Source organism: Panthera leo, chromosome D3 (genome assembly GCF_018350215.1).
Source record: "Panthera leo isolate Ple1 chromosome D3, P.leo_Ple1_pat1.1, whole genome shotgun sequence".
NCBI classification, from domain to species: Eukaryota; Metazoa; Chordata; class Mammalia; order Carnivora; family Felidae; genus Panthera; species Panthera leo.
Window position 1 is genome coordinate 18495852 of NC_056690.1, and position 27797 is coordinate 18523648.

Genomic DNA, 27797 nt, shown 5'->3' on the forward strand with positions numbered 1-27797 from the left:
TCAATGTATTTCCTTTTTGTCTCTACATTTTCTTAGAGTTCCTTTCTTTGTATTAAGCCTCCATTACCTGACATCAGTTTTAAATGATATCTTTTGGGGCTCCTGGCTGGCTCAGTTGATAGAGCATGCAACTCTTGATTTCAGGGTTGTGAGTTCAAGCCCCACAGTGGGTGTAGAGATTACTAAAAAAAGGGGAGGGGGGCATGCCTGGGTGGCTCAGTCAGTTAAGCGTCCAACTCTTTTTTAATGTTTGTTTTTGAGAGAGAGAGAGAGAGAACGCGCACAAATGGGGGAGGGACAGAGAGAGAGAGAGGGGGGGACACAGAATCTGAAGCAGGCTCCAAGCTGTCAGCACAGAGCCTGACACAGGGCTTGAACTCACAAACTGTGAGATCATGACCTGAGCCAAAGTCAGACACTTAACCAACAGAGTCACCCAGGTGCCCTTAGGCGTCCAACTCTTGATGTCAGCTCAAGTCATGATCTCGCAGCTTGTGACTTCGAGCCCCGCATTGGGCTGTGCACTGATGGTGGGGAGTCTGCTTGGGAATCTCCCTCTCCCATTCTCTCTGCCCCTCCCCCTCCTCACACTTTCTCTCCCCCTCTCAAAAATAAACATTAAAACAAAACAACTTTAAAACAACTTTTTAAAAAGGATATCTTTTGGGGCACCTGGGTGGCTCAGTCAGTTAAGCATCTGACTTCGGCTCAGGTCATGATCTCACAGTTCATGGGTTCTCGCCCCGTGTTGGGCTCTGTGCTGACAGCTCAGATCCTGGAGCCTGCTTCGGATTCTAGGTCTCCCTCTCTCTGCCCCTACCCTGCTCATGCTCTCTCAAAAATAAACATTAAAAAAAGAAAGGAGATCTTTTATTCCCAATTATTAAATATGGGGATATCTGTGCGCTTCTACTGCCATCCCTCCTTTCCCTCCCCGCTTTGTTATTAGCGGTACCATTACTCTATCCCAGGGCTCGTAATGGTGGTTACATCACTACACCCAGTTATTTTCAGTCTGTCTCCGAGAGAAATAGGGCCAGTGCTCACCACCAGTTCCTGTGCCTCAGTTTCCCATCATCCAAAGTTGGTCCACTTGTATATGGCTTAAGGCCTCACGTGAACAGCACTTCGAGAGTTCCCAAGTTCAGAAAGGTCTATCTGTCGACTTTCTGCTTGAGTGAATGAAAAATAATCCCTGGGTCACTTTGTTTCCTTGAGGGTCTTTGCAGACCATATTCTGTTCTCCTCTAATGTTGAATGTTGCCATGGAGAAGTTGAAGGCTGATTTTTCTTTCTTCGTATTTTACTTTGATCTTTCCATATCTTTCATGTTATTACTTTACTAGCATATGTCTTGGGGTTGACTGTTCAGGGTATCTTTTTCCCAGAACACAGTACCCGTGCCCTTTTGACAGGCAGATCCAAGGCTTGTATTATTTCAGTTTCCTTCTTTGGGGGCTCTAGTTAAGCACAGATTGGCGGTCTTTTGCCTTTCATTTTACTTTTTTTGTGTGTGCCTTGTTTTCCTTATGCACGCCATTTTCCCCTTTTGCTTTTACAGTAAGTTTTTTCTTCTACTCTTGTATATCTTCTTTGTGGTTTTGCTTTATGGAAACCATTGTTTACTAAGTTCTCTCCTTCACGATGAAATATTTAACTATAATCTTCATCTCTTCTGTGGCTACATTCTTCTGATGGGAAGTAGTGGTTTGTTTTGTTTTTTGCCAGCTTTTACTTACACTTTGCTTTTCCTTTCGATTAAGTACTGTGGTGGTTCAATTTTGATTACTTGCCACTGGAGGAGGCTATTTCCGTCCAGTTGCCTCACAAACAGGTTCCTGCAAGTATGGCTTATTTGTGGGATTTCTTTTGTAGCCCTACCTTCTTTGCTCTTCAGAACCAAGTGGGTCTAGGGAAGGTCTATAACCAGCTGATGCATCCCTGGTTCCACTGCAGCAAAGAAGGGGTTTAGATTTTGTTAAGATTTGTACAGGGTGTATCTGTCACAGTTGGGAAGGATACACTACTGGCTGTTTCTGGAATCTACAGCCATGGCACCCACCCTCTCTCTGCTTCCTCCCTCAGCCCCACTTGATCTCTGTTGCTTTGGGGAGCCTGCCCACCTGTTGTTTAGGGGATTAGCTATCACCTAGTTTTGCCAGAAATGGAACTTGCATTTTTGCTTCATGTTGTTTTGGGGTTATTTGTAGGAAGAGAAGTTATTATATCGACATCCTCAAAACTGAGGGTCTTCTGCTGGTGTTCTTTCGGAGATAGGAGTATAGAGAAATAACTCGCCTTATCAAAAACCGAATGATGACAGATAATTGTTGAGGGCAGGGAGGGCTTTGGTTTCAAGGAATAATGTTTTTTAATGCCTAGTCCCCTTCACTCCTTTATAGGACCTCCAGGGAGAACATGTTCTCTTTTGTTATATTAAGTACTTCACTGAATAGGTTGTCCATGGCACCCAATTCAGAAAGAGCAAGAATTTAAAATGAAAAATAACTCTCTTTCCCAGAGGAAACCAGTGTTAGCAGTTTCATAAATACCCTTCTGAAAAATACACACATGCAGGAGAAGCATTAAATACCTCTTATACCTCCTCCCCTTCTCAATCCCTTGCCTTCTTCCTTACCAGTATGTCCTGGCAGTTATTCACCACCTGACAGAAAGAATGCCTTCATTCTAACAGCTGCACGGTATTCCATTACATGGCTAAAGAATAACGTTTTAACCATCCCTCTCTGATAGACATTTAGGTTGTTTCTAGTCTCTTGCTATTGTGAACAGTGCTGTAATGAATCTTTGTACATGCACGTGTATCTGTGAAAAAACACACATTCTTCCATGGTGGACTTACTGGCTCAAAGAATGTGTGTTCTCACCCATGACTGCCCCTGTGCAGCTGGCTGGAGGCAGGGCGAGGCATGACGACCTGGACTCGTCCATCCTTCGGCTCCAAGACTTGTACTGGTCAGCGTGGAGGGCCACCAAGGACATCCTTCTTCTCTGGCTCACTCAGACCCTTTGACATCTTTGTACTTACTAGAAAAGATACTGACTCTGCCTGTAATTGAAAAGCACAGGGAAGAGGGAGGCAGGAAGGGAGATAAGCAAATTGAATTGGGTGCCCTGCTGCTGGTCAAGGCCTGGACAACTGGCAGAGTCGTCTCCTGCCCTTTCCTCCTCCTGGACATGACTTTGGGGCAGTCAGGCCCTAAGGCAGACCCTCTTGTGCCTGTGGCCCCTCAGACAGAACTGAGACAGGAAGGGCTCTCCCTGAGCTCTGTGACCAGACCGTGGGCTGTGCTGCATTTCTTACCACGGAAGAAAGGTCTCAACTGGGCCATGTGCAGTGTGACCTTGGACAAGTTGGTCAGCCTCGTAGGGCCAGTGTTCTCCCTTCTGTAAAGCAAGGCGTCCGGTCAGGTGGACCTGAGAAGCCATCCAGCTCTGACCACCTGTGACAATAAAACGTCAGAAGCCTGGTCAGGGGAAGACATGGCCCAGTCTGAGAGTCCCTCCCTCCGTTCCTGTAAACTGGGATCCGAGCAGCCTGACGACACAAGGCTGCACAAGGCACGGCAACCACATATACCCAGAACACGGCCGGCAAACCATTTACCTCTCTGGGACCTGAGGTCAGACAGACAGAGGAGTCAGGAGTGTGGGTGGCCCTCTGTCCAGGAGTCTGGGCAGCTGGCTCTTGTAGCCTATGCCGGGTGACTGGAGAAAGTGACCTGCAGACAAAGGAAAAAAGATGTGTATGTGTGTGTACGGTGGGCAGGGGGAGTCCATTTCCCCTCCTCTACCTCAGGCCTAAGATCTTGGGCTACTCCCAGCGGGCCAGAGTCCCTGGGTCCCAAACAGGACCTGCCCACACCTGGGACAGAAGCCTGTTTTTCTCAGCCGCTCAGGGCCTTCCCTGCTAATAAGTATTTGACTTTCTCATCATGGTGTTGATACATCAACTTTGAGTCACCGCCGCTCTAAGTTCAGGCTGGGCGGAGCGCCCCGGCGAGGCACCGTAGGGGCTTGGGGGGTGGCTCTCAGGGACCTGCCATCTGAGAAGGGAATGGCAGCCGCCCCAGGAGACTGATGTGAGCCACCGCTCTTGCTTCTTTATAGGTGAGAGCAGTGGACCCACCCTACCCTCCTTCCCATAAGCCCCTAGGGCACAGGCCTTGAGACCAAGATGGTCTGGGGGTCAAATCCTGGCTGTACCGTGAATGGGGCGTGTGTGTTCTTGGACAAGTGAGTGGCTGGCCCTTTGTGGGCCTGTTAACTCCACTGTGATGTGAAGATAAGAACAGGAGAGAACCCCCAGGGCCTGGCAGCAGGCTCCAACACTTTACCTGCCCCACCTCCCCCGGAGAGTGGGAGCCCCCTCCCTACACCCACAAAGGGACAAGAGGTTCCTGGCCCATCTCATCTTCACAGGAGGAAGGGCTCGCTGACCCAGGAGGAGCAGGGAGAGGCTCTTCTCCCCAGTTCCCACCCCTCATCCCCCCGCCCCAACCCTGACCCCAAAAGGCTAGAACCACAGCCCCATGACATTCCTGCCAGTGCACCTGCTTCCACTGGCACTAATAAAAGACGGAAGAAACAAAGCAATTTAAAATTCCAATAAAATTAAAAACAAACCTCTGGTAGCAGATTCAATTATGTAGCTGTTGCGGAGTGCAGCCTGGGGACAGAAGGAAGGTCCGGTGCCACCCCCGCCCCGGGAACCATGCCTAGGAGAGAAGAGAGGCTCAGAGACGAAGGGCCACGAGCGAGCCCCCTTTTATGACTTGCCAAATAAAAACCAGCTCTCATAAACTAGAAAGGTAGGCAGCTTCCTCTGTCACAGCGGATCCAGCCACAGTCCACAGCAAAGCAACCCGAGGCTTGCTAAGACCAGAGGCAGACGAAGACCCGAATCACTGCCTTTCCACACTGCACAGAGGTCGTGGCCGGCCCAGTGACAGCGAGAAAAATAAGTTACAAGGACTAGAAAGAAGGAAAACTAACTGCACAGAAACCCCCAAAAGAAGTCAGTCAGCAAGACTGCGGATACAAGAGCGACGCACAGACGCAATCGTGTTCCCCTACGACAGGAGTTAGCAAACATTTTCTGCAACTTTGATATTTTCATCCCTGCAGGCCATCCAGTGTCTATGGTAACTTACCCACCTCCGTCACACTGTAGCAGGAAAACAGCCGCAGATTCACGGACATGAATCGGCGCGGCTGTGTTCCAATAAAACTTTATTTACAAAAACAGGCAGCAGGCCAGGCTTGGCCTGTATGCCACGGTTTGCTGGCTCCTAACGTTACACCAAATACAAAGAGCTAGAAATTACATTTTTTAAAAAAGATACTATTACCGATTTTTTTGGCAACTGCCTTACGCCGACGGTAACACCTACCATACGATTCACCCACTCGGACTGCAGTAGTGAATACTTTCCAGTGTAAATTCACAGGGTTGTGCAGCCGTCACCACTACTAAATTTCCAAATGTTTCCTCATCGCCCCAAACAGAAACCCCACACCCATCACCAGCCGGTCCCCATTGCCCGCAGCCACCTTCCAGCTGTAGGCAACCACGAAACTTCCTGACCTACTTTCGGTCTCTGCGTTGGTCTCTCTCGATGTCCCGTATAAATGGAATTGTACCCTGTGTGGCCTTTTGTGTCCAGCTGTTTTCACTCCCTGTGTGTTCTGGGTTCATCCATGGAGTATCAGGTGTCCGTGCCCGGCTCCCTGTCACCACCGAATAACATTCCGTTACGTGGCCGGGTCGTGATTCACCGCCGATCAGCCAACAGGGCTTTTGGGTGTTTCCACATCAGGGGCGATGGTGTGAAATGCCGCTCGGAATGTTCCCGTACAAGTTTTCATGGGGATGTAGGTTTTCATTTTTCTTTCATGTAAACCTACGAGTGGTATTGCTTGGGCACAGGACAGTTCTATGTTTAACTTTTCTTAATAATTAAAATTTTTTTTAATGTTTCTTTTTGATAGAGACTGAGTATGAGTGGGGGAGGGGTAGAGAAAGAGGGAGACACAGAACCTGAAGCAGGCTCCAGGCTCTGGGCTGTCAGGACAGAGCCCGACACGGGGGTCAGACTCCAGAACCGCGGGATCATGACCTGAGCCGAGGTGGGACGCTTAACCGACTGAGCCACCCGGGCGCTCCTTAAAGTTTATTTATGTATTTTGAGAGAGAGAGAGAGAGAGAGAGAAAGCATGCCTGCTTGGGGGAGGGGCAGAGAGGGAGAGAGAGAATCCCAAGCAGGCTCCAAGCCTAGCTTGGAGCCAGACACGGAACCGTGGGATCGTGGCCTGAGCTAAAAAAGAGTCGGGCGCTTAACTGAGCCAGCTGCCCAGGCGCCCCTCTGTGTTTAGCTTCCTGAGGAAGTGCCTGAACGGTTTCCTGAGTGGTTGTGCTCTCTTCCATGCCCGGTTTCTCCACATCTTCACCCAAACCTGCCACCCAGCTTTCGGATTCCAGCTGTCCTGCTGGGCACAGAGTGCTTGCTCACTGTGGTTTTGATCTGTAGGTGGTGTTCTGATTACCAGGTCAGCCTCTTTATTTGTTACAGGTCCATTCAGATTCTCTGTTTCTTCTTAAGTCAGATGGGTAGTCTGCATCTTTCTGGGAACTGTCCACTTTATCCAAGTTATGGTACTATTACAATTTATTAAGGAACTAAAATAAATTGGTAAAAGAGGTAAATGACCTTTGTGGAGAAAAATTTATATTGTGATTTCTCTTTAAAATGTTTTTATTTTTGAGAGAGCACAAGCACGGGAGGGGCAGACAGAGAGGGAGACAGAGGATCCAAAGCAGACTCTACACTGACAGCAGTTAGCCCAACGTGGGGCTCAAACTCATGAACCACCGGATCATGACCTGAGCCAAAGTCGGACGCTTAACCGACTGTGCCACCCAGGTGCCCCAATCCAGTGATATTTTTTAAAGACCTAAATAAACGTGGATGTAGATTATGCACACGGACAGAGTTTGGTATGGAAAAAAGTCAACCCAGTCCTTAAATCCTGACCGTGTGTGTGTTGGGGAAGGGGGGGTGTATAATTTGAAAAGTTGATTTTGTCAGCAAAGTCACCTGTGCCTTGCCCATTCTTGGCCTTTTGTTCTTATCAAAGTAGTATTAGGACAGGGGACCGGGCTAGTGCCTCCCTGGCTTTACGGCTGAGGTGGTGGGAGCAGCACAGGGACAGAGGGAACCAGGGCAGGAAGGAGAACATCTAGAAATGGGTCAGTGTGCATGTGAGCTCCATCCGGGACAAAGCAGGCCTTGCAGGTCCCTGGGGACAGACAGGCAGTGCGGGAATGAAAGACGTCGGAGCCCTACCTCACACCACATGGCAAGAAGAGTTCCAGACAGACTTAAAAACCTGGCGCCAGGGAATGCAAAACCTTATCCCTCTTTGAAGAAAATGGAGAGTATCCACCAGGAAGGATTTGCAAATGGAGAGGGAGAATAAAGCACAAATAAAGGAAACACATTGGACCGCATTAAAATTAAAAACTGCAGCTCGGCAAAATACACCATAAAAAAAAGTCAAGGCTAGCCAAAAATAGAGAGAGGGTGTCTGCAGCACTTATAAGGGACCAGTATCCAGAGTAGAGAGAGCCAGGGACGAGGCTGCAGAGAGAGACAGCGATGGGGAGGGGCAGGGTGAGTGGGGAGGGAAGGGTAGATGAGTCAGACCCACGCTGTCCTGGATGGAGACAGACAGAGGTGTGTGTGTGTGGCCAGAAGGAGGAGAGAAGAGGCAGCAGTCCTAAAGGGCACTGGGCAGGCAGGCAGGCCAACAAAGCCGCAGGCGGGTCGGGAAAACAGCAAAGCCAGGGTCTGGGTACCGGGAGACCGTGAGAAGTAAGCTCTCAGAAGCCAGTCAGGGAGCAGCAAAGGGAAAGAGACGACGAGAGGCAGGAAGGTCCGGCTGGGGAAGCATTAAAGCCCACGTCGGCCGCTCCAGGGCGTGGATACCAGGGCGTGGAAGGTGTGTGCCTGTGAGCACCTGCTGGTCTTTGTGAACAGGATGTCCCTGAATATCTGGGCACAAGTGGCTCCACGTGTGTGCCCTAAGCGCACGCGTATGTGTGTGAGAACCTGCGTGCATATGCACACACGTGGTTAGAGAATGAGAGGCTCCTTTGTGCAGCGCCCAGTGATAACCACCACCCTGCACTGCCTAGTCTGGCCTAGAAAGAGCTGGAAGCCAGGTGGCCAGCCTTTTCTGAGCATCCACTATGTACCAAGATTTCTCATTTAATCTTCCTTCACTCTGTTCTCATAGGACAAATGGAGGCCAGGGAGCCGCGGGGTCACCACCGTGAGGTCACCCAGCTAGTAATGGGGGCACCGGGATTCGCACCCCGGTCAGCGGGCTGGGGGGAGGTCAGGGTTGTTGGCTGCCACCCCTGTCCCTCCCCACATCCCTCCCAGCGGAGGCCAGAGAACAGCTGCATCTGCCCCGGCCCAGCCGCCCTCCCCACGCACCCCCCTCCTTCCTGGGCGGCCTCATTAGGGATTCTGCCGGTGCCACCAGCTAATTAGTGTCACGTTAATTGAGCATTCAGGAGGCTGCCACCTCCAAGGGCAGAGTGTCGGCAGCAAAGGGGAATGCAGATGCAGACTGCTCCTCCCTGTGGGCTCGGGCCAGGCCCTGTGCCCAGGGACCCCTTGCGCCCCGGAGCAGCCCGGGACACCCCTCCCCCCATTTCAACAACGTAATGCCCGCCGTGACTTCCTGAGCCCGAAGGCAAGAGGCAACAGGCAAAATCTGCAACCGCAGGAGAAAAGAGGGGACGTTTGCTGAACGCCTACTGTGAGCCTGGCATACCTTTAGCCCTCCCTCTCCTCCTACGGGAGAGCTGCAGTTACCTCCATTTCAGTCACGAACTCCAGGGTCCGCCAAGGGGACGGCTTCTGCAGGAGTGTGTCCAGTGGACCAGCAGGAGCCTGCGTTCAGCTGGACAGCACCTGGAGGGGCCAGGATGTAGCCACGGAAGGTGCCTGGAGTCCCACAGAGAAGCCTAGAGCATGGGGGCAGGAATTCCGCGCTGGCATCTCACCCCTCACCCACCCCCACACCCTCCTCCACCTGCCCCTTGGTGAGCAGGTACCGCACACCTTACAGGGCAGAGTATCACACGGACTTCAGCCTCCTGTGATCTGTCCACCCCTTCGTCCCCTTAAAGATGAGAAACGGGGTCACGTTAAGTGACCTGTCCAAGGTCACCCGGAGCAAGCGGTCACACCGCGCATCTGTCCGCCACGGCCTGACTCCTGCCAGAGTCCGAGCTGTGCACCTGTGCCCTGTGTGGTCTCTCCAGCAGAGCCCTCACCCCTCCACCCCTGCTTCTCCCCCTCCCGATGCGGTGCCGCCGAGTCCCGCTCTCCCGTCTCCCTGTAGCAACATTAAATCCCACTCAAAGGGCCGCTTTTAATTGGCTTAATATACTCGTTAATAACCACGTCTCTTTAACGCACCTGTAAAAGGCCCATAACATTAACGTAAGGGCAGTGACGGCTCATCCGCACTTCCAGCCAGCCTTTTAAATTTCCTTTAATGGGGGCCACGGGGCAGGGGCAGCCCAGCTCACAGGGTGGGTGCCTTTGTTTCCATGCACGGGAGTCGGGTGCTGTCTGCCTGCTGCCCCTCAGCCTCTCGGAGTCCTCAGAACAGAGAATTCTCTGGACTCGGCAGCACTTGCCAAGCACCTGCCGTGGTTCCACACATTTTTTTTTTCAGGCATCAGGGTGGTGAGAAAGTGCAGGGCTTGGCCTCAGTACCTAGCCCTGGAGACAAGTCAACAGGCAGTTACAGCTTGGGGAGCCCGTTGTGGGGGTGGGGGGCATGTCCCGGCTGAGACCGGGAGCACCGGAGCCAGCTACCCAGGGCGGGTATAAGCAACCTTTCGTACTTCATTCTCCCAGCACGAAATCCAAGCATCCTCTGTGCTCCAGGCACTGTTGGGACAATTGCACCCAACCCCAGGCTGACCACTCTCAATCAGGAACCGGGGAGGACCCAGAGGTGTCTCAGGGCACGGGAGACAGACGGACGCAGACTGAGTTGGGTGTGTGCGGGAGGGGAGCACAGGGAGGCCTCGTTCCAGCCAGGCTCTAAAGGACCAGTGGGAATTTGGTTACGGAGGGAAAGCGTGTCGGGTGTGCGAGAATCATCCCAAGCCACGGCGTCTGTGGTGCCCAGGGGACACATGGCCAGGGCTCAGATCCTGGCTCACGGATCCTTTCTATGTGAGCAGAGCTCTCAAAGTGACGGTCCTTGGGCCGTTTCCCACCCGCCAGGTGTATGATTTGCCCCACTCAGTGACGGAGCCTGATTTCAAGGGTGAACGCCCCCGGGCAGGGCACGGACTCCCTGTGCACCTCACCTCAGTCCCTGCCCCGCCTGGGCCTTCGGCTCATTCCCGGCCCATCTGTCCTTCAGTCCTCAGCAAAAATCCCCGCTTGACACCCTGTTCCTTGAATGTCTCACCTCTTCTGAAACCCAGGGCTGCCTCCCAGGCTGCCGCGAGGACTTCAGGAGGGCGGGGCTGTAAGGATTTGGCACAATGCCTGGCCTGGGGCCACACTCAAGGGAGGGTGGTGGTCGGCTGGTGAGAGGAGGCCCGGGGGCCACCATGTGTGTGTCCAGGGGCCTGTGGGGAAGGAGGGTTGCAGAGAGAGGTCAGGGTCAGATGGCCGGGGCCTCGAATACCATCCTGAGCAGTTCAGATTTCACAAACACTGGGGCCCACTGGAGGGTTTTACAGAGACCCCCCCCCCTGGGGACTTGGAGACAGTGGAGGGAGCTCCAGTGAGTTCATCACCACCAGCAACTACAGCACCGAGGACAGGACCCTTTATGGTCCTCACAACAATCCTCCAAGGACAGCAATAGCAGCAGCGTCCCCATTTTACGAGAAAACGGAGGTTCCCAGAGGGGTCGTGGCCTGCCCGAAGCCACACGGTGCGTGTGTGGCACAGCCGGGATCTGAATCCAGATCTCTGGGACTCGGCCCCCATCCGCCCCCCTGCACCATGATGCCTTTTCAAAAGGCTGCCAGCCGTCCTCCATGCTCTGCCTGGGAGCAGAGGCAGCCGGACAGTGACGGGCGCCCAGGCGGGCAGACAGGGAGGGCCTCGGGCCGCTCAAGGCCGAGGGAAGAGGAGGAGGGTTTGAAGCAGGCTGCGTGACGCAAACGTCAAGGGCAGGAGGGCCCTGGGAGAAAGGAGAGCTGTGCGCCTGTCCCCCACCCTAAAGCAACGCAAGGTCACGGCCAGCCACTGGCAACGACAGAAAAGCACAGAGAAGAAACGAAACGCCCCCTCACCAGGCAGGGCCATGCTGGCATCTGCGGCTCTTTTCTTCTTCAGTCTTGATTTGACCCCCCAACCCTTCAACGGGGAAGGAGAGAGACGGAGGGCTCTTGAGTACAGCCCCTCTGTCACCTCCTCTTTCCACATACCTGGACTCTATACCTTTGCCCACTTCGTCAGAGCCTTCTAGAACCCAAGTTTCAATGCCCAGCAAAGCACATTGCTGCTGAGAACCTGCTGGGTGCTCTGTCTCGTGGGGACAGGCTGCTCCCAGGACTTCCTCCTGATGCCCCTTTTCCTGCCCTATTTTCCACCCAGTAGCTCAAGGGGTCCCATCAAAACTCAAGGTAGGTCACGTTCTTCCTCTGGTCCCCACCCTCCAACGTGGACCAGGAGCCCAGGTCCTCAAGCATGCCACCCTTCTACAGGCCTTCCCTGCTGGCTCTGCTTCCCCAGACACACCTCATCCACGCCCCTCGGCCTTGGCGCCTGCCGTCCCCCTGCGGACACTGCTCTTCGTCAGACAGCCTCACGGCCCACTCGCTCACCTTCCCGCCCTCTCTCCAAGGCCGTATCATCAGAGACGCCTTCTTCACCGATCGCCGAGTCCACACTGAACACCCCTCCACCAGGTCTGCCCCGTCCCCTGTGCCCTGCTGTTTCTGTTACTGTGCTTGCACAACAAATTACCCCAAAAGTCAGTGGCCTCCGACAGCCGTGTGGTACGCTCAGGGGTACGGACAGGGCACAGGCTGGGGGCTGGAACCTTCTGAAGGCTTTTGCTTCCTCATGTATCAGGTGGTTGATGCTGGCGGTCGGGAAAACACCCACACGTGGCCTCTCCACGTGACCTGGACTTCCGAGAGCACAGTGCCTGGGTTCCAGGGGTGGACGCCCCAAGGCACCGACACAGAGCCACCTCGGGCTCCAGGCGAAGCCACGCCGCAATGACCCAGCCACACAACATCGTGTCTGCCGCACTCTGCTCAGTAGAATGGAGTTGCCCAGTTACTTCCTGTTCGAGTGAAGGAAGAGAGGCCTCCGTGATTTGTGGGAGGAGTCGGAGAATTCGTGGACGTGTTCTAAAACTACCACACCCACTCTATCCTTGTTTCCAGGGCTGGTTGCTGCCTGACTCGACGTATAGGATTGTCGCCCCACGAGACTGTCGGCTCCATGAGGGCAGGGACTCTGCCTGGGCTTTGGTTACTGCTGCTTTTCCCAGGCCCTGCATAGTGCCTGCATAGACGAGGGCCCAGGAAGCATCTGGTGGATGCGGGGCTGAGGAGAGGCTTCTGAGAGGCAGCTCTCCACGAGGCTGTCCGCTTGGCTTAGTTCCTTCCAAGTGTCATGACTGGCAGTGAACAGGGGCCCCCAGGCTGGACGGGTCCGTCTGGGCACAGCGTCATCATTCACTGAGACGTTCCTGAGCACCTACTATGTGTCCTGTAGACACCGGGGACTCCGCAGTGAGCAAGCCAGCTCAGGGAGCCCGAGTCTGGTGGGGGAGAAGGACAAGTCCCCGGCACGTGGTGACCAAGCCCAGGCACTGATAGAGCCCAGCTGGGGGGACCCGAGAAGGCAGGGAGGGAGTAGCACTGAAGAGAGGCCCTGGGATCCCCCAACAGGCCCCCTCCCCTGCCACCCGTTAACCCTGTGAGCGCTCTTCCCACGTCCCCCATCCTCACCACTGCTTAGAAGCCCGCCAGAGACAGCCGGCTCGGCTGGTGCCGTCTGTGAGGCCTTTTTTGTGTCATCACAGTGGCCACACGGGGCTGTGCAAGAGCACTGAACTGGTGGCTGGGCCCCCCTCCAGGAACCCTGGTGGGAAAAGCTGGGTGTGAGGCACCCAGGGTGGCTCAGGAGAAAGCCCTTCAGGAACAAGGAACAAGGCACGAGGCAGGGGCTGCGGCAGCCACGGCCTCAGCACAACTGGGCCAGGTTTGGGACCAGGGACTCTGGTGACCTGCAGGGGCACACCCATGCCCCCACCCAAAGACACTCCCATTCAAGACACCGGAGAGCCCTGAGCACATGCCGGGCGAGACCCGCTCAGGGCCGTGGGCTGGCAGGCCCTAGCAGCCAGCCAAGGGCAGGGGTGAGAGCTGCCGGGCCTGTGACCTCTAACGGCTCACCTCCTGCCTCTCGGAGCCTCCGGGCTGACTCCGGGGTCCCTCCTTTGGATTATTCCCACCCTCCCCGCCCCCCCCCCCCAGTTCTATGGAAGAGGGAGAGCCTCTCGAGTGTCCTGGCTTCACGGGGGCCTGCCTCGTGAGGCGAGCGTTATGAAGACTTGGAAGGAAGACACGCCGGGTCTAGTCTCAGCACCGCCCCTTGCCCGTGGCGTGGTCTTAGGAAGCTCTGAGGTCATACCCTCATCTGTAGAACAGGGGCCTCTGCTAGTTATCTATTGCTGTGTTGCTGGTGACTTCAGAACTTAGCAGCTTGAGACCTGGACAGATGTGTGTTCTCGCTCATGGTCTGTGATCAGGGATTCAGGAGAGGCTTAACTGGGTAGTTCTGCTCTGTGTCTTCCATGAAGCTGCAATCAGGATGCTGGCCGGGACCGTACTCATCCGAAGGCTCGACCGGGGCTGCCTCGCATGGCTGTGGGTGGGAGACCCCCGTTCATCTCCCCCGTGGGCCGCTTCCCCCGCAGCAAGCGATCCGGGTGAGTGAGGAGGAAGCCACAGCGCCTCCGTGATCTGGCCCTGGCTGGGTCCACAGGACCTCACGGGTCTCAGCCCCACTTGGGGGCGGGGGGGGGGGGGGGGGGAGCAGCACACGGGCATGAGTACCAAGAGGTGACAGTGATGCAGAGGGGTGTGGCACATCTTGGTGGCTGTCTGCTGAATGCTTTGACTCGTCTGCTGCCTCATCTGTAAAGTGGGGACCACCGCTCACTTCTGAGTGGTCAGGTGCGCCAAATGAGACGTCAAGAAAAGCTGTAGGCCCAGAGTCTAGCGCACGCTCTGTGCTCACCAGAGGGCAGGCTCCATCCACTCCCCCAAGTGCTGCAGGGACCAGCCCACCCTCCTGGAGCCCTGATGGCCAGCAGGGGGGCAGATGGGCTCCTCATTTCAGTGAATGGGAACCAGTAACAGGCAGTACTTATTCCCAACCCCCCGCCCCCCGCCCCGCTCTCTTCTTCTTCTTAAAGGTTTTAAACACCTAATTTATTCCATCCATTAGATAGATTTTGTAGATTTAATCATTTTCACAGTTGGTGGCTCATTGGATACTCAAGATAAACTCCAAATGAAAGTATAATGGTGAGGACAAATGAGTTTTCACACCACAATGGCAGAAACCTGCTTGGGAAGAGGGTTTAAGAGGAACAAAAATACATACAGATATAATTTTTTTTCCCCGGCAGCCGCTTTTGCTGACTATAGTAGGTTACCACAGTTAATTTCACCAGTTTTGTTCATCTGTAAAATTGCATAAAAGTGACATTTTTGTGCTCATTATAGCAACTGCTGATTTATGGCTGGTAAATGAAGAGCTGGTCCCTTTTTTGCGGGACTCTCCGAGCGGCGCTAAGTGCCCATGAAATTGCTTGTATAATGTAGTTTAAATCCAATCTCAGAGAAAGATTCCCCCGTTGGCCAAAGTGACATTTCCATTCTCCACACCGAGTTTATTTTAGGCCACTTAGGGAGGGGGCTGCCCCAGGCAGGGTCAGGATGGGGGCCTGTGGCCAGCCAGGGGTCAGCCCCACCTGCCCGGCCCCGAATTAGGCCCGAGGGATGAAGGGGCACTCCCCTAGTCTCCTTGGCATGCTGAGTGCCGCCTGCCTCTTCCCTGCCTGCTGCCCTGCCCAGGTCAGACCACATTCCTGCACCTTAGGGCAGAAGGGAATGACCTTTGCAACACGCATGTGTGCCCCACCCCTCCCCTGCCCTGCAGCGAGGAGGCCCCTTTGCACTGGCCCCCTGCCCTCCCAGGCCACCTGTCTCTCCTCTTCCACGCGCCTGATCCGGGCTTCTGCTCTCATTCCACATTATTTACAGTTCCTCACTCAGGACATGCTTCCTCACCTCTGGACCTCTGCCTGTGCTGTTTCTTCTGCCTGAAATATGTTGCTCTCCCCTCTCCTCACCCCTTTTGACATCGCCTTCACTGGGATGCCCTTTCTTCCAGAAAGCTGTCTCGCTTTCCAGAGCCCCGCTGGGTGAGGCCCCCGCCCCATCCCAAATGCCTTAGCCTTCCCATCACAGCACGTGTCTTGCTCCAACCGACCGGCTGTGAGCCCAACAAGGGGCTCAGGGGCGAGGCTCTGGATGGATGGGATGTGGGGCGAGACCTTCAAGGGATGGGCAGGTGGGGTCTGCACTCCACCCCAGCCACAGTGCCAGGACCCCCCGGGCTGGTCAGAAGGAAGGGCAGCCCGAGCCCCTGCCCCTCCGCCCCCAGGGAGGCCCGCATCCCAAACAGATGGGGAGGGCGTCAACACCCCCACTCGGAGAGCACCCGATGCTGCCCACACTCCACCATGCACAACTCATGAAAGTTCGCAGCCACCCTGGGAGGCAGCGTTCATGGCAGTATCACCTCCCATTTTACAGATGAGGAAACTGAGGCGCCCCATTCTCAAGTTCCCCCTGGGAGTCACCGGTGGGCCCCAAGGGAGTCATGGGACAGGAGAAAGGCAGTGTGCTGCGGAGACATTGTAGGGAGGGGCCCCTCGCCCCAGGGCCTAGACAGGTGACCATCTCCCAACTCCGACTGTGTGTCTCACCCCCTTTGGCAGCCATCACTCCAGGCCACCCTGCACAACTGACACAATCATGATCCCCGGTTCACAGGTGGGGAGGCTCGGTCAGGCAAGCCACAAAGCCCCACAACCAGGCAGGACTCCACTCAGGCCAGCCAGCTCTAAAATCCGGAGACCTCCCATCTGTCTCCCACAGCCCGCCCCCGCCCCACCCTCCTTTCCCCACCTGGGGAGGGTCCTGGGCAGCACTGAGGAATGTCTCAGGCCCCGGGGAGGGGCTCTGGATGGAAGAGGGGGGTCTGCCCACCAGCAGCCCACCTCCCCCAGGACGCTGGCCGGTAGGATGGTCAGCCTGTCACACAAAGTGCAGCCTCCGGCCCCACAATGACAGCGTGCAGAAGAGGCAGTGGTTACCACCCTGGCCTTGTAGGTGACAGGCAGACTTGGGGATGGGACGGGCAGCCACTGTGGCTAAAACCCCTCCTCCCCTGCCTGCTGATCAAGGCAGGTCATGTGAGCAACCGACGAAAGCCAACGGAGCATCTCCTGTCTGTCTCCGGCCTTGTGCTGGGCTCTGTTCACATAGCAACACATTTAACTATCCCATAGAGGTCAGCAGGTGGCCATCATCCCATTTTACATCCCATTTTACATCCCATCCCACCAAGGGAGGCACAGAGAGGATGACGAAGAAATAGGAGGAAGGGCCTACCACCAGTGTGGTGTGAAGACGGGGCGCCAAGCGTCAGTGAGGGTGCGGAGCCCCCGGAACTCCTGTTTTCCGCCGGGGGAGCGCGGCCCGGCACAGGCTCCTTGGCAAAGCGTGGGGCGTCTTCTCCTGAAGCTGCAGGTTCACCTGCCCCGAATCCCCGTCCCGGGCAAAGTCCCAAGAGAACTCACTGGGTACTCGCATACCAGGAAGCGTGGCAGTGTGTGTGTGTCAGCCCCAAACTGGAAACCACCCAAATGCCGTCAGCAGCAGGAAGGAGGAGTCCACACGAGGACCACACGGCCATGAGGAAGCGCGAACCACGGCCACCTGAGTGAACCTCACAAAACACCTTGGGTGGCAGAGGCCGATGCGGCCGAGGACGCGTGGCGGGATTCCAGCCCGCGTGTACAGACGCTGCCATCGGAAGTCAGGACGGCTGTGCGCTTGGGCGGAGTCGCAGGCGACACTCTGGGGGCACCGGCAGTGACCCATCTCTCGGCCCAGCGCGTTCCGTCCGTGAAAGCTCAGCTTACGATGCATGCAGTTTGCTTTCTGTACCTTACACCCAAGGCGAAGCTCTGGGGTTTAGAAGGGACAAACGGAGGGGCGAGGGGGCAAATGGGGAACCAGAGGAGGGAGTGGCAGGGCTGTGGCCACACCGCCTCCCCGGGTCGCGGGGTCAGCCCTCACCTGTGCTTTCCTCTCCGCTTATCTCCGCAGGTGAGACGGCCGCCAGCTCCATGCATTCGTCCCGCTACCCGAGCCCGGCCGAGCTGGACGCCTATGCCGAGAAGGTGGCCAACAGCCCGCTGTCCATCAAGATCTTCCCCACCAACATCCGGGTGCCCCAGCACAAGCACCTGGGCCGCACGGTCAACGGCTATGACACCAGCGGCCAGCGCTACAGCCCCTACCCGCAGCACGCCGCCGGCTACCAGGGCCTGCTGGCCATTGTCAAGGCCGCCGTCTCCTCCTCCGGCAGCGCCGCGCCTGCCGGGCCTGCCAAAAGCGTGCTCAAGAGCGCCGAGGGCAAGCGGACCAAGCTGTCACCAGCTGCCGTGCAGGTGGGCATCGCGCCCTACCCGGCGCCCAGCACTCTGGGGCCCCTGGCCTACCCCAAGCCGCCCGAGGCACCCGCCCCACCACCCGGCCTGCCCGCGGCCGCCGCCACCGCCGCCACCGCCGCCTCCGTCATCCCCCTGCCTGGCCGCGGCCTGCCCCTGCCGCCTTCCAACCTGCCCTCCATCCACAGCATCCTCTACCAGCTCAACCAGCAGTGCCAGGCCCCGGGCGCCGCGCCTGCCGCCTGCCAGGCCGTAGCCGGTCCCCACCCCAGCCCGGCCAAGCACGGCCCCGTGCCCAGCTTCCCCGGCATGGCCTACTCGGCCGCTGCCGCCGGCCTGCCCGACTGCCGGAAAGGTGCCGAGCTGGGCCAGGGCGGCACGGCGGCCTCGACGTTGGCTGGGGCCACCAAGCCTGCAGGGTACGCCGACGGGGGCCTGGATTACCTGCTGTGGCCGCAGAAGCCGCCCCCACCCCCACCCCAGCCGCTGAGGGCCTACAGCGGCGGCACGGCGGCCAGCAAGTCCCCCGAGGCATGCGGGGGGCGGGTGTACGAGCGGGCCAGCGGGTCGCCCCTCAGCTGCGCCATGGGGCTGCCCACCGGCTTCACCGTGGGCCAGTACTTCGCCGCCCCCTGGAACAGCGTGCTGGTGACTCCCACCAGCGATTGCTACAACCCGGCGGCGGCCGTGGCCGTCACGGAGCTGGGGCCAGGGGCGCCCCGGGAGCTGGCGGGCCCCCCCGTGGAGGCCCTCTCGGGCCTGCCCAGCAAGAGCGTGTGCAACACGGCCGTGCTGAGCAGCAGCCTGCAGTCGCTGGAGTATCTCATCAATGACATCCGGCCGCCCTGCATCAAGGAGCAGATGCTGGGCAAGGGCTACGAGACCGTGGCTGTGCCCCGGCTGCTCGACCACCAGCACGCCCACATCCGCCTGCCCGTCTACAGATAAGGCCTGCCCGGCGGACGCGTGGACAGACGGACAGGGCGTCGAGCGGGAAGGCAGGCCGCAGAACAGGGTGGGCGGCGCACAGGGGCGCCCAGCCTTGCCCTGTGCCCGAGTGCCCGTGGGTGCCCACAGGGAAGCCGGGCGGGCTGCTGCCGTGCGGCCACCTGATGGGGAGTGGCGGGGCCGCCTTTCTGCCCAAGGCCCCTCCCTGCTATCGGCTGCCCGAGGACACGGGGAGGGCCCAGGACCACCACTGACATCCACCACTTCCTCCATCCAAGCTGGCAGAGGCAGGGAGAGAGAAACCACTTTAAAACAGGAATGGTTCTTTCTGGCTTTCCCAAGAGAGGGGCTCAGGCCACGGGGGGACACAGGAGGAAATGTGATGGTCCAGAGTCAGGGTGGGGTCAGAGCAGCCCCCAGGGGTCAGAGAGCTCCTCCCCCCACGGGCTCCCCGTCTCCTGGAAAAGGAGCAGAGAGGGGGTATAGGAAGTCACAGGGCCTACAGTGTCCCCCACTGGCCAATCCAAGTGAAGGCCACTCTGAGAGAGGCTCCAAGGACCACCAGTCCCCCTGCTCCTCCTCCTCTAGATTCTCCTTCCCTCCTCCCATCTCTTCCCCAAACAGAATTACACCCCCATCCCCACCCTCCAGACCCCGTACTACCACCGTCCCCTTTCTCTCCACATCTTACAGGGCTGCTGGGCACGGCTGTACAGGCTGTGCACCGCACAAGGGCACCTCGTCCAAGGAGACACCATTTGCATCCTAGACGTGTATATTTATTACGGCAGTTTTCTGAATCTTGAGGAAGGGGCGCCATTTTCCTATTCGCACAAAGGCACCACAGGGGCTAACGGTGGGCCTGCCATCTTAGACACCAGTCAGAGGGACCCTGCCCTGCCTTCCTCAGGGGTTCTCCTCAGAGCCAGTGAGAGGCAACCTACTGGTTTTAACTGGGAGACCCAATCCAACGCCTTTCCTGCAAGCTGCCCTCCAAGGCCCACCCCACACCACGGGGAGGCAGGCAAGGAGCCCCCTCTTCAGTCCCCAAGGCCCGAATTCCCCAAGTCCCGGCCCCTCTGGCACTCCGGAAGCGGTACTGTATCTCTCCAAGGCCTGTTCGAGCACTAAGTGCATTTACAAATCTCTGAGAATGTTTTTTTTTTATACTAAAATTGACCATTATATTCTACTGTGAGAAGTGCAGTCTGCACTATATTGTTTTAAAAACGAAGAGAAAGAAAAAAAAAGGAAAACACAGATGGTGTCTCAGCTGTGGAATTGTTTTGTTCTGTCCTCCCTCCCCCAGGAGTAAAACGGGCTGTCTCCCCCGCTGCCAACCGGGCTTGGAGCCCTGAGGAAGCAGGCCAGGAACCTCCTGGCACCCGCCGGCCACTCTGCATTCAGTGTTTCATTTCCTTTTCCAGCTCTTTCAAGGTAGACACCGTCATTTACCCCGTTGACATGTCCGCGCACAGGCGGAAGGCCACTGGGTCGTGGCCGGCGACCGGTCTACAGAGCAGCTGAGACAGAACCAAGCCCGGGCCCCTTGGCTCGTTCCCCGAATGGTGCCGAGGTGGTCTGGGGATGGTGTCTCCCTGCATCACGAAATGCCTTCCCAGCTTTTCCCCTGTGCCTGACCCGCTCCAGGCGTCCATGGGCCAGTATGGCCGTGGGCAGGCCAGAGTGGCTGTGGCAGTGACCTTCTCCCTGGCCAGCCCCAGCACACACCCACTCCAGGCCCCGGCACCTGGAGATCTGCAGACCCCCCCACCCCGGGACACTTGGCATTCATCGGGCACCTAACTTTGTGCTGGGCACGTTCATACACACTGTATCTCACTGGAGCCTCGCCACATCCTTGCAAGGTAGTAGGTGTCAGAGGAAGAAACCGAGGCTCAGAGATGTTAGGTGACCTGCCTAAAGTCACACAGCAATTCTGAAAAGTTGGGGTCTGGACCCCACAGCATGGACTCTTTTTCACATCCTGTCTCTGCCCTCTCCCTGGGCAGGGGAGCCCGCCATCCCGCCTGGGGGACCTGGGGAGCCCCCAGTTTGTTTTCGTTGTTATTTTTTTTAAGTTTTTAAAAATTTTTTTTAAGTTTATTTATTTTTGAGAGGCAGAGCGAGCAGGGGAGAGGCAGAGAGAGGGACGGAGTTTGTGAAGCGGGCTGTGTGCTGACAGCAGAGAGCCGACACAGGGCCTGAACCCACGAACCATGAGATCATGACCTGAGCCCAAGTGGGACGCTTAAATGACTGAGCCCCCAGGAGCCCCACCCCCAGTTTGTTTGATGCAGGCCTCCCTTCCCATGCTCGGAGCCCCACCTGGGTGCCAGGGCGGGACCCAGGCCCTTCTGCACATCACTGTCACGCCCTGGGGAGCCCCAGGGTCCTGCTGGTGACAAGCGGAGAAGGTACTGCCAGGCAGGCTGCTGGGGGTGATCATAAGTGGGAAGCAGAGAGCAGTTGACAAAGAGCTTTTCTGACCTCCCGAAATGGGAGTCTCACAGCAGCTGCATCAGGTACGTATGCAACAAAGTCATCCCCGTCTTACGGGATGAGAACGCAGAACCCGAGGATGGCCTGGCGGACCGACAGGAGGGGAGCGTCAGGCCCCGCCCCCCGGGCTCGGGCAGCCTCCGCCCTCACGCAGAGCTGCAGCCCGCCTGGGGCCGCGCAGTGCCGAGGAGGTCCCTGGAGGTGGGCAGCCCAGAAGGCCCAGACTCTGGAGTGAGCTAGAAGCAGGCTGGAGTCGGAGCTTTGCTCCTCCGAGTGACCCTGGACCAGCGAGGGAATTCAAGAACACGAAAGCACTGTTCTGGAACTTGGAGAGGGGCAGAGAGACAGGGTCTAGGGCTAGATTCAGGGCTGGATGGCGGCCTGTGGCTCAGCTGTTCCCAGGGGCCACCTCCGCACCAACGTGATCTCCCGGTAGCCCAGGTCCCCACGTCCTGGGCCCACGGCCAGGGGCATCAGGGGAGCCCACGGAGGCAAGCCTGGAGCCACCGGCCGAGACAGGTCCCTCCATTTGGAGATGCTGGAATTGCAGATTGAGGACCCGCCTCCTATCCGGGAAAGGCTCCACCTTTGTGGGGCGGGGCCTGCGCCGTGGGCGGTGGGGGCACGTGGCACAGACAGGCTGGGGTTCTGGCCCTGCCCTAGCACCGGCTTCCCCCGGCGCCTTGGCCGGGCTCCTTCTTCCTAGGAGCTGAACTCGCTGAGCGCGAAGAGCCTTCCAGAATCACCATGCTGACATGCCGCAGCCCTGCCCTTTATATCACCGCCTCGCAGTGCAGGCGACCACGACGTTACTATCGACGCTACAATCACCAAGGGCCCACAGTCACCCCAGGCACACTGGTCACCAGGCTCGGTGCTAAACGGTGTTAGTCGCCACGACCATTCACGATACGGGTGCACGTCCCCGTGTCCCAGGTGAGGCTAGTGACGCCCCCAGGGAGGGCAATCGCTTTGCCCGGCGTCAGCTGAGGCCGGAGGAGGGCGAAGCAGCTGGGATCGAACCCAGGCCTGTCTGATTCAGAGTCTGACCTCTGACCTGCCGCGCTTTGCGGAGAACAATAAACTACCACCAAGCCCCAGATGTGGCCCCCTGGGCTCCAGCACAAAGGTCCAGCCTTGGGGCCCCCACTGCCGGCTGCAGGGTGTGGTGCTGGGTCAAGGGGCAGAGGGAACAATCTGCCCTCTGTCTGTCCCCCCCCCTCCCCAACCAGAGCTGCAAGCCCTTCCCTGTCTCCAAGCCCCTCCTGGCGACCCCAGGCTCCTCCTGCTGTGGGCTCACACCCCTGAGAGCTGAACTGTCCCACGCGGTAGCCACACGTGGCTGGCACGGAACTTCGAGGATTATTAGCACTTACTTCATTAACAAGGGCTACAAGACCACCCCATCTTACAGACTCCAGAGCTGCCCGCGAGGGGCCTGAGAGCCTGGGCAAATATTTCAGTGGAGGGTCCGGTACGGGGGACACTCACCTTTCCGGGAAGCTCTGTGCTTTCTTGACCCATGTGCCAGCCTTCAGAGCCCCTCCCCACTTCTGGAGAGGGGAACCTGAGACCACGTCAACCCCTGAACTTGCCCCGCAGCGACCTGGAACCAACGCTAGGGCTTCCAGCTGCACCGAGACTCCGCCCCCACACGTGCACCCTGTCCCACTGCGCCTGCGCATTCCAGGCTCCCTTAAAGGGCCCTCGTGGGGCGCCTGGGTGGCTTGGTGGGTTAAGCGTCCGACTTCGGCTCAGGTCACGATCTCGCGGTCGGTGGGTTTGAGCCCCGCGTCTGGCTCTGTGCTGACAGCTCAGAGCCTGGAGCCTATTTCAGATTCTGTGTCTCCCTCTCTCTGTGACCCTCCCCCGTTCATGCTCTGTCTCTGTCTCAAAAATAAATAAACGTTAAAAAAAAAAAAAAAAAGGGGCCCTCGTGGTCCCACCCGCCCCCTGCGCGGGCCTGGAAGGTGGAGCCCAGCTAGGGGGGCGGGTGGACTGAAGGATTTCTGTTTAAATCACCAGCACGGCCAGCTCACTAGGACCGTGGTGGCCTGAGGGAAGGAGGCCGGGAAACTGGCTTCAGTAACTCTTCCACTCCATAGGTGACCCTGGGGGGACTTGTGTGGCCTCGATTCCAGATCTGTCAAAGGAGGTCGTGGCATCTGAAGGACGGGATGTCACCAGGTGATGTGTGATCAGAATGACAGGGCAAATGGGCCCTGTGAGAGGGACCTGCCTGAGGGCAGTGGGGTCTAGCGGTTAGAGGATCAGACAGACCTGGTTCCAAGGTTGACACTGCCCCTCATGAGCATGTGGCCTTTGGCAAGTGACCACCCCTCTCTGAGCTGCCTATTTCTCCACTGTAAAGAGACTGGTATTATCTAATTCAGTCACCAAGTCGCATTATCACCGTGTGCGGTTGAACATTAGGAAACAGGTGGCCAAGTCCCCTAGGGAACAGAATCCGCTTTAGAGAAGATGCCCCCAAAGTTAGGTGTGTTATTTCTGTCATCACCTACTCCAGCTGCTTTCACCTTGGAAAGTGCGTTTCCATGTAAAAAGAGGTCCAAAACTGAGGCATCCCTCTCCCTCTACCTTGGAGATGCCCAAATCATATTAGCATATTAAAGGCTCTGAAAAGTCCTGCAGGCAAAGTATCCATCCTTTTAACCCAGCATTTCTCTAACTTTTTTTTAGTTCTTTTTTTAATGTTTATTTTTAATTTTTTTTAAGTTTATTCATTTTTGAGAGGCAGAGACAGAGCGTGAGCGGGGGGAGGAGCAGAGAAAGAGGGAGACACAGAATCCGAAGCAGACTCCAGGCTCGGAGCTGTCAGCACAGAGCCTGATGTGGGGCAAGAGCTCACGAACTGCAAGATCATGACCTGAGCCAAAGTCGGATGCTTATTAATGTTTATTTATTTTTGAGAGAGAGAGAGAGAGAGAGAGAGAGACTGAGCATGCGCAGGGGAGGGGCAGAGAGAGAGGGAGACACAGATTCTGAAGCAGGCTCCGGGCTCTGAGCTGTCAGCACAGAGCCCGACGCGGGGCTCGAACCCACAAACTGTGAGACCATGACCTGAGCTGAAGTTGGATGCTCAACTGACTGAGCCACCCACGTGCCCCTATTTATTTTTGAGAGAGAGGGAGAGAGTCGCATTCGCGAGCCAGGGAGAAGCAGAGACAGAGAATCCCAAGCAGGCTCGAACTGTCAGTGTGGAGCCCAATGCGGGGCTCGAACTCATGAACTGTGAGATCATGACCTGAGCCAAAAACCAAGAGTCTGACGCTTCCGACTGAGCTGTCCAGGTGCCCTCCCTAAGTTTTTGTTTCTATCCACTAATATCCCAAAGAACAAATACTTCAGGAAATACTGAGTCCTACTTCTTGTACTGCAATTAGGGAAACTAAGTCCTTCTCTCTGGTGATGTGCGGATCTCAGTTTCCCCGGTTGCAGCACAAAGACTCCTAATGAATTTGTGGCAGAGCAACGGCTGGAATCCAACCCTGGCCTGGAGTCATTGGGCCTCAATTCTGGGGCCACCACATCCTAGTTGGTCCTTGTCCACCGTGTTGAGCTAGGCCCAAAGAGGGGAAAGGACCCCCAAGAAGAGACGGGAAGACTTCATTCGACAAGTGGGAGTGAGTACCCCTATTTTGAAAATGACAAAAGTGAGGTTCAGAGAGGGAAGGCAACTTGCCTGAGGGCACACAGCAACTAGGTGTAGACTCTCCCCAGGCAGGTCTGGGCCACCTTCTCTCCTTCTCTCGTTGTTGGGAGGTGCGGGACTTCCTGACTCTTACAGCCTGGGGACATACCCCATGGGGAGCTCAGCTAGGGGTTCTTTCCAACTAAATTGGCTGCTTCCAAGTTCCCTCTGGCCTCCTCTGAGGAGGCCCCCGGGTGTGACTACAGCGGCCCCTGGTGGCCAATCTGCAGGATCCGCAGTCCCACCCTGCTCCAGCCAAAGGCTGCTGTGTGGGATCCAGTGGACGCGTCCCAAACCGAGGGGGGCTAAGAGCAAGCGGGCCTCTCTGATGTCACTGAGCACCTGGTTCTGGGCACCTGGATTCAAGTCCCAGTTCCACCCAAACTCCTCTGTCCTCTCCCGTTAGAAGCCATCACAGATGTTACCATGGAGAAATGGAATGTGCACATGCTCTGGAAAGGCCAAAACACTAAGGGAAAAAAAAATCCCGCCAACCTCCTAGAAGGGTTCTCCTCCTAAGACAGAGGGGGCAAATCCTGACTCCACCACATCTAAGCTGCGTGTTCTTAGGCAAGGGTGTTCACTTCATGGGGTCTCACTTTCTTCATCTGTAAAATGGTGATAAAAATGTATTCTGATTTGGGCAAAGTATCAAGAAACCCTGACTCGGTTGTTAAATGAGAAAGAAAAAGGATCATCTCAAACAACCATAAGAAGCCTTAAGGTAGGGCGGCCCCAGGGTTGGTTAATTCAGCAGCTCGACGGTATCATCGAAGACCCTTTCTCATCCTTCTATTCCACTAAACCCCTTTATGGTCACAAAATGGCTGCTGCAGTTCCAGGCATCACATCACAGACCTGAGAGTGCCCAGCAAAGGAGAAGACAGTGTCTTCCTAGATTGCCCTTATTTTCCCAGAAGCCCCCTCTTCCTTCAGCAGACTTCTGTCTTATAGGTCAGAACTGGTTCACGTGGCCATTCCTCTACCAATCCCTAGTAAGGGAAACAGAGTCACAGTGGTTGGCTCAGGGGAGCGCATGACTGGAGGAACAGAGTGAAGAACTCTGAACTAAACAGGTGCTGTGGAGAAAGAAGAGGGCATGTGACTCCTGGAAAGGCACCAAACACCTGTCTGTCAGTTCCCAAACATGGTTCCTGAGATGTGAATGCAGAACCCTGAGCACAACGCCTAACACTCTGTGTTCACCTGCTTCCTCCTTCCACCAGAAGATGCCGAGCCCGCTCTCCTTCCCTGGGCTTGGGTCTCCGCTGCCAGCACCCCTTCCATCCCGTCCTCTGCCTCCACCACTACCCCTACTTTTCACTTCAACTCATAAGCTTGGGCGAACAAAGATCTCCCCATTGTCCACGGTGGCTTTGAACTCCTGGAAAATAAAAGGTAGGGGGTGCTTGATTCTCGTGCGAATGTTTTTACCAGGGAGCCAAAAATTGATAACAGTAGGAACAGGGGCCTGGAGTATTTAATGGCTCCGTCCAAACAACTGAAACGACCAGAACACACGGTCGTCTGGGCGAGGCGTGGAGACTGCCGGCTACGACATCATTACATTTGGAAATGTCAGACGCGTGCGTTCTGGGGAGATGAACAGTGTGGTTGAAAATGGCTTTTGATTTTTAAAAAATCCCCAGCATTCATCTAAAACAATAATAACAGCTAATAATAACAGGGCATGTAATAATGAAGTATTCATAGGCATAAGAGGTAATTGTTCAATTAAGATCTGAGAGTTTCTGAGACTGTCTTTTCTGATGGGGTCCCATTGTTTTTGACTCTGGTAGCACTAATTATTTCCCAGTAGTGCTTTAAACTTGAGATGAAAAAAGCTCTCCTGTCAAATATGACATACAAGTGCTTTATCATTATTAAATACACATACACGCACATAATAAGAAATCCGGGTTGGAATAAAGTTAGGGGTATGTTCAAAGAGAGAGAGGGTTCTAAATGGGAGCCGACAGTCTCAGGGCTCAGCCAAGACAGCAGGCGACAGCCGGGGTCTTCAGGGCAAAAGTGACCTGGCCTTGTCACCTGTCACCCTCAGGGATCAGTGTTTTCTCTCCAGGATGGGCTCTGCGGGCACAGAATACCTGGGTTCAAATGCCCAGCCAGGTGCCCTGGGCAAGAGTCTTCACCTCTCTGAGCCTGGGGTCCCTCATCTAAAACGTGGGGCGCAGTGGACGGTCTGCATCCGCTAGCTATTGCCATAACATCGATGCTTGCGCTTAAATCACAAAAACTCATCGGCATAAAAAAAAAACCATTCTTTCTCATGCATCTTTGGGGTTCCTCTGATCTCACCCAGGCTCCACAGATCTCCTCCCATCCTCCTCCGGCGGGGATGTCCAGGCATGTCCACTGGCATGTCCTCCAGGCATGTCCACTGGCACGCGGTGATTAAAACAGATCTCACAGCCAAGCCGGGGATGCAAAATTACGCTTTGCCCACAGTGGGAGAACACCATGAGGTTATCTCGCAAAGGCACGGACAAAGGGAAGAGTGGGGAATTGGGGCCGCGGACACACTCTAGCACAGGTACCAACCTTGCAACTTTCCGCGGTAAGCGTCCCCCATTCTCGGTCCCCGTGGGCTAGGGGAAGCCAATGTCATCCCCAGCGCCAGCTCTGCCTTTCAGAGGTCCTGAACCTCAGGCTTTCTCTGTTACAGAGATTGGCAAGTGACGGAAGAAAGCCGCTGGGGTGCAGCTGGGCGTCGGGGGAAAAAGCCCCGTAGCAAGCAGACCCTAGTGGGCCCGCCCAGGCAAGAGGGATT

At 56.2% G+C, this 27797-nt stretch overlaps 1 protein-coding gene and 1 long non-coding RNA gene across 5 annotated transcripts in view; one reads left to right on the plus strand and one right to left on the minus strand.

Moving 5' to 3' along the window:
• FAM222A (family with sequence similarity 222 member A) overlaps positions 1-20059 on the plus strand; it is a 54658-nt gene extending 34599 nt beyond the window's left edge. For 3 of the 4 annotated variants that reach the window (XM_042910210.1, XM_042910211.1, XM_042910213.1), the window contains exon 3: positions 17501-20059. In XM_042910210.1, coding sequence (XP_042766144.1) covers positions 17501-18792 — 1292 coding nt within the window. In that variant the 3' untranslated portion in view covers positions 18793-20059. Of the gene's footprint in view, positions 1-13637; positions 14023-17500 lie in introns of those variants that run through there. The other variant, XM_042910209.1, reaches the window with a different exon arrangement.
• On the minus strand, positions 807-22970 carry LOC122203414. The gene is made up of 5 exons (XR_006195169.1): positions 22786-22970; positions 4648-4739; positions 3629-3743; positions 3326-3464; positions 807-3070 (listed from the first exon to the last, which is right to left on the minus strand). It is a non-coding gene; the product is annotated as an uncharacterized LOC122203414 (long non-coding RNA).
• Positions 22971-27797: the final 4827 nt, after the last annotated feature.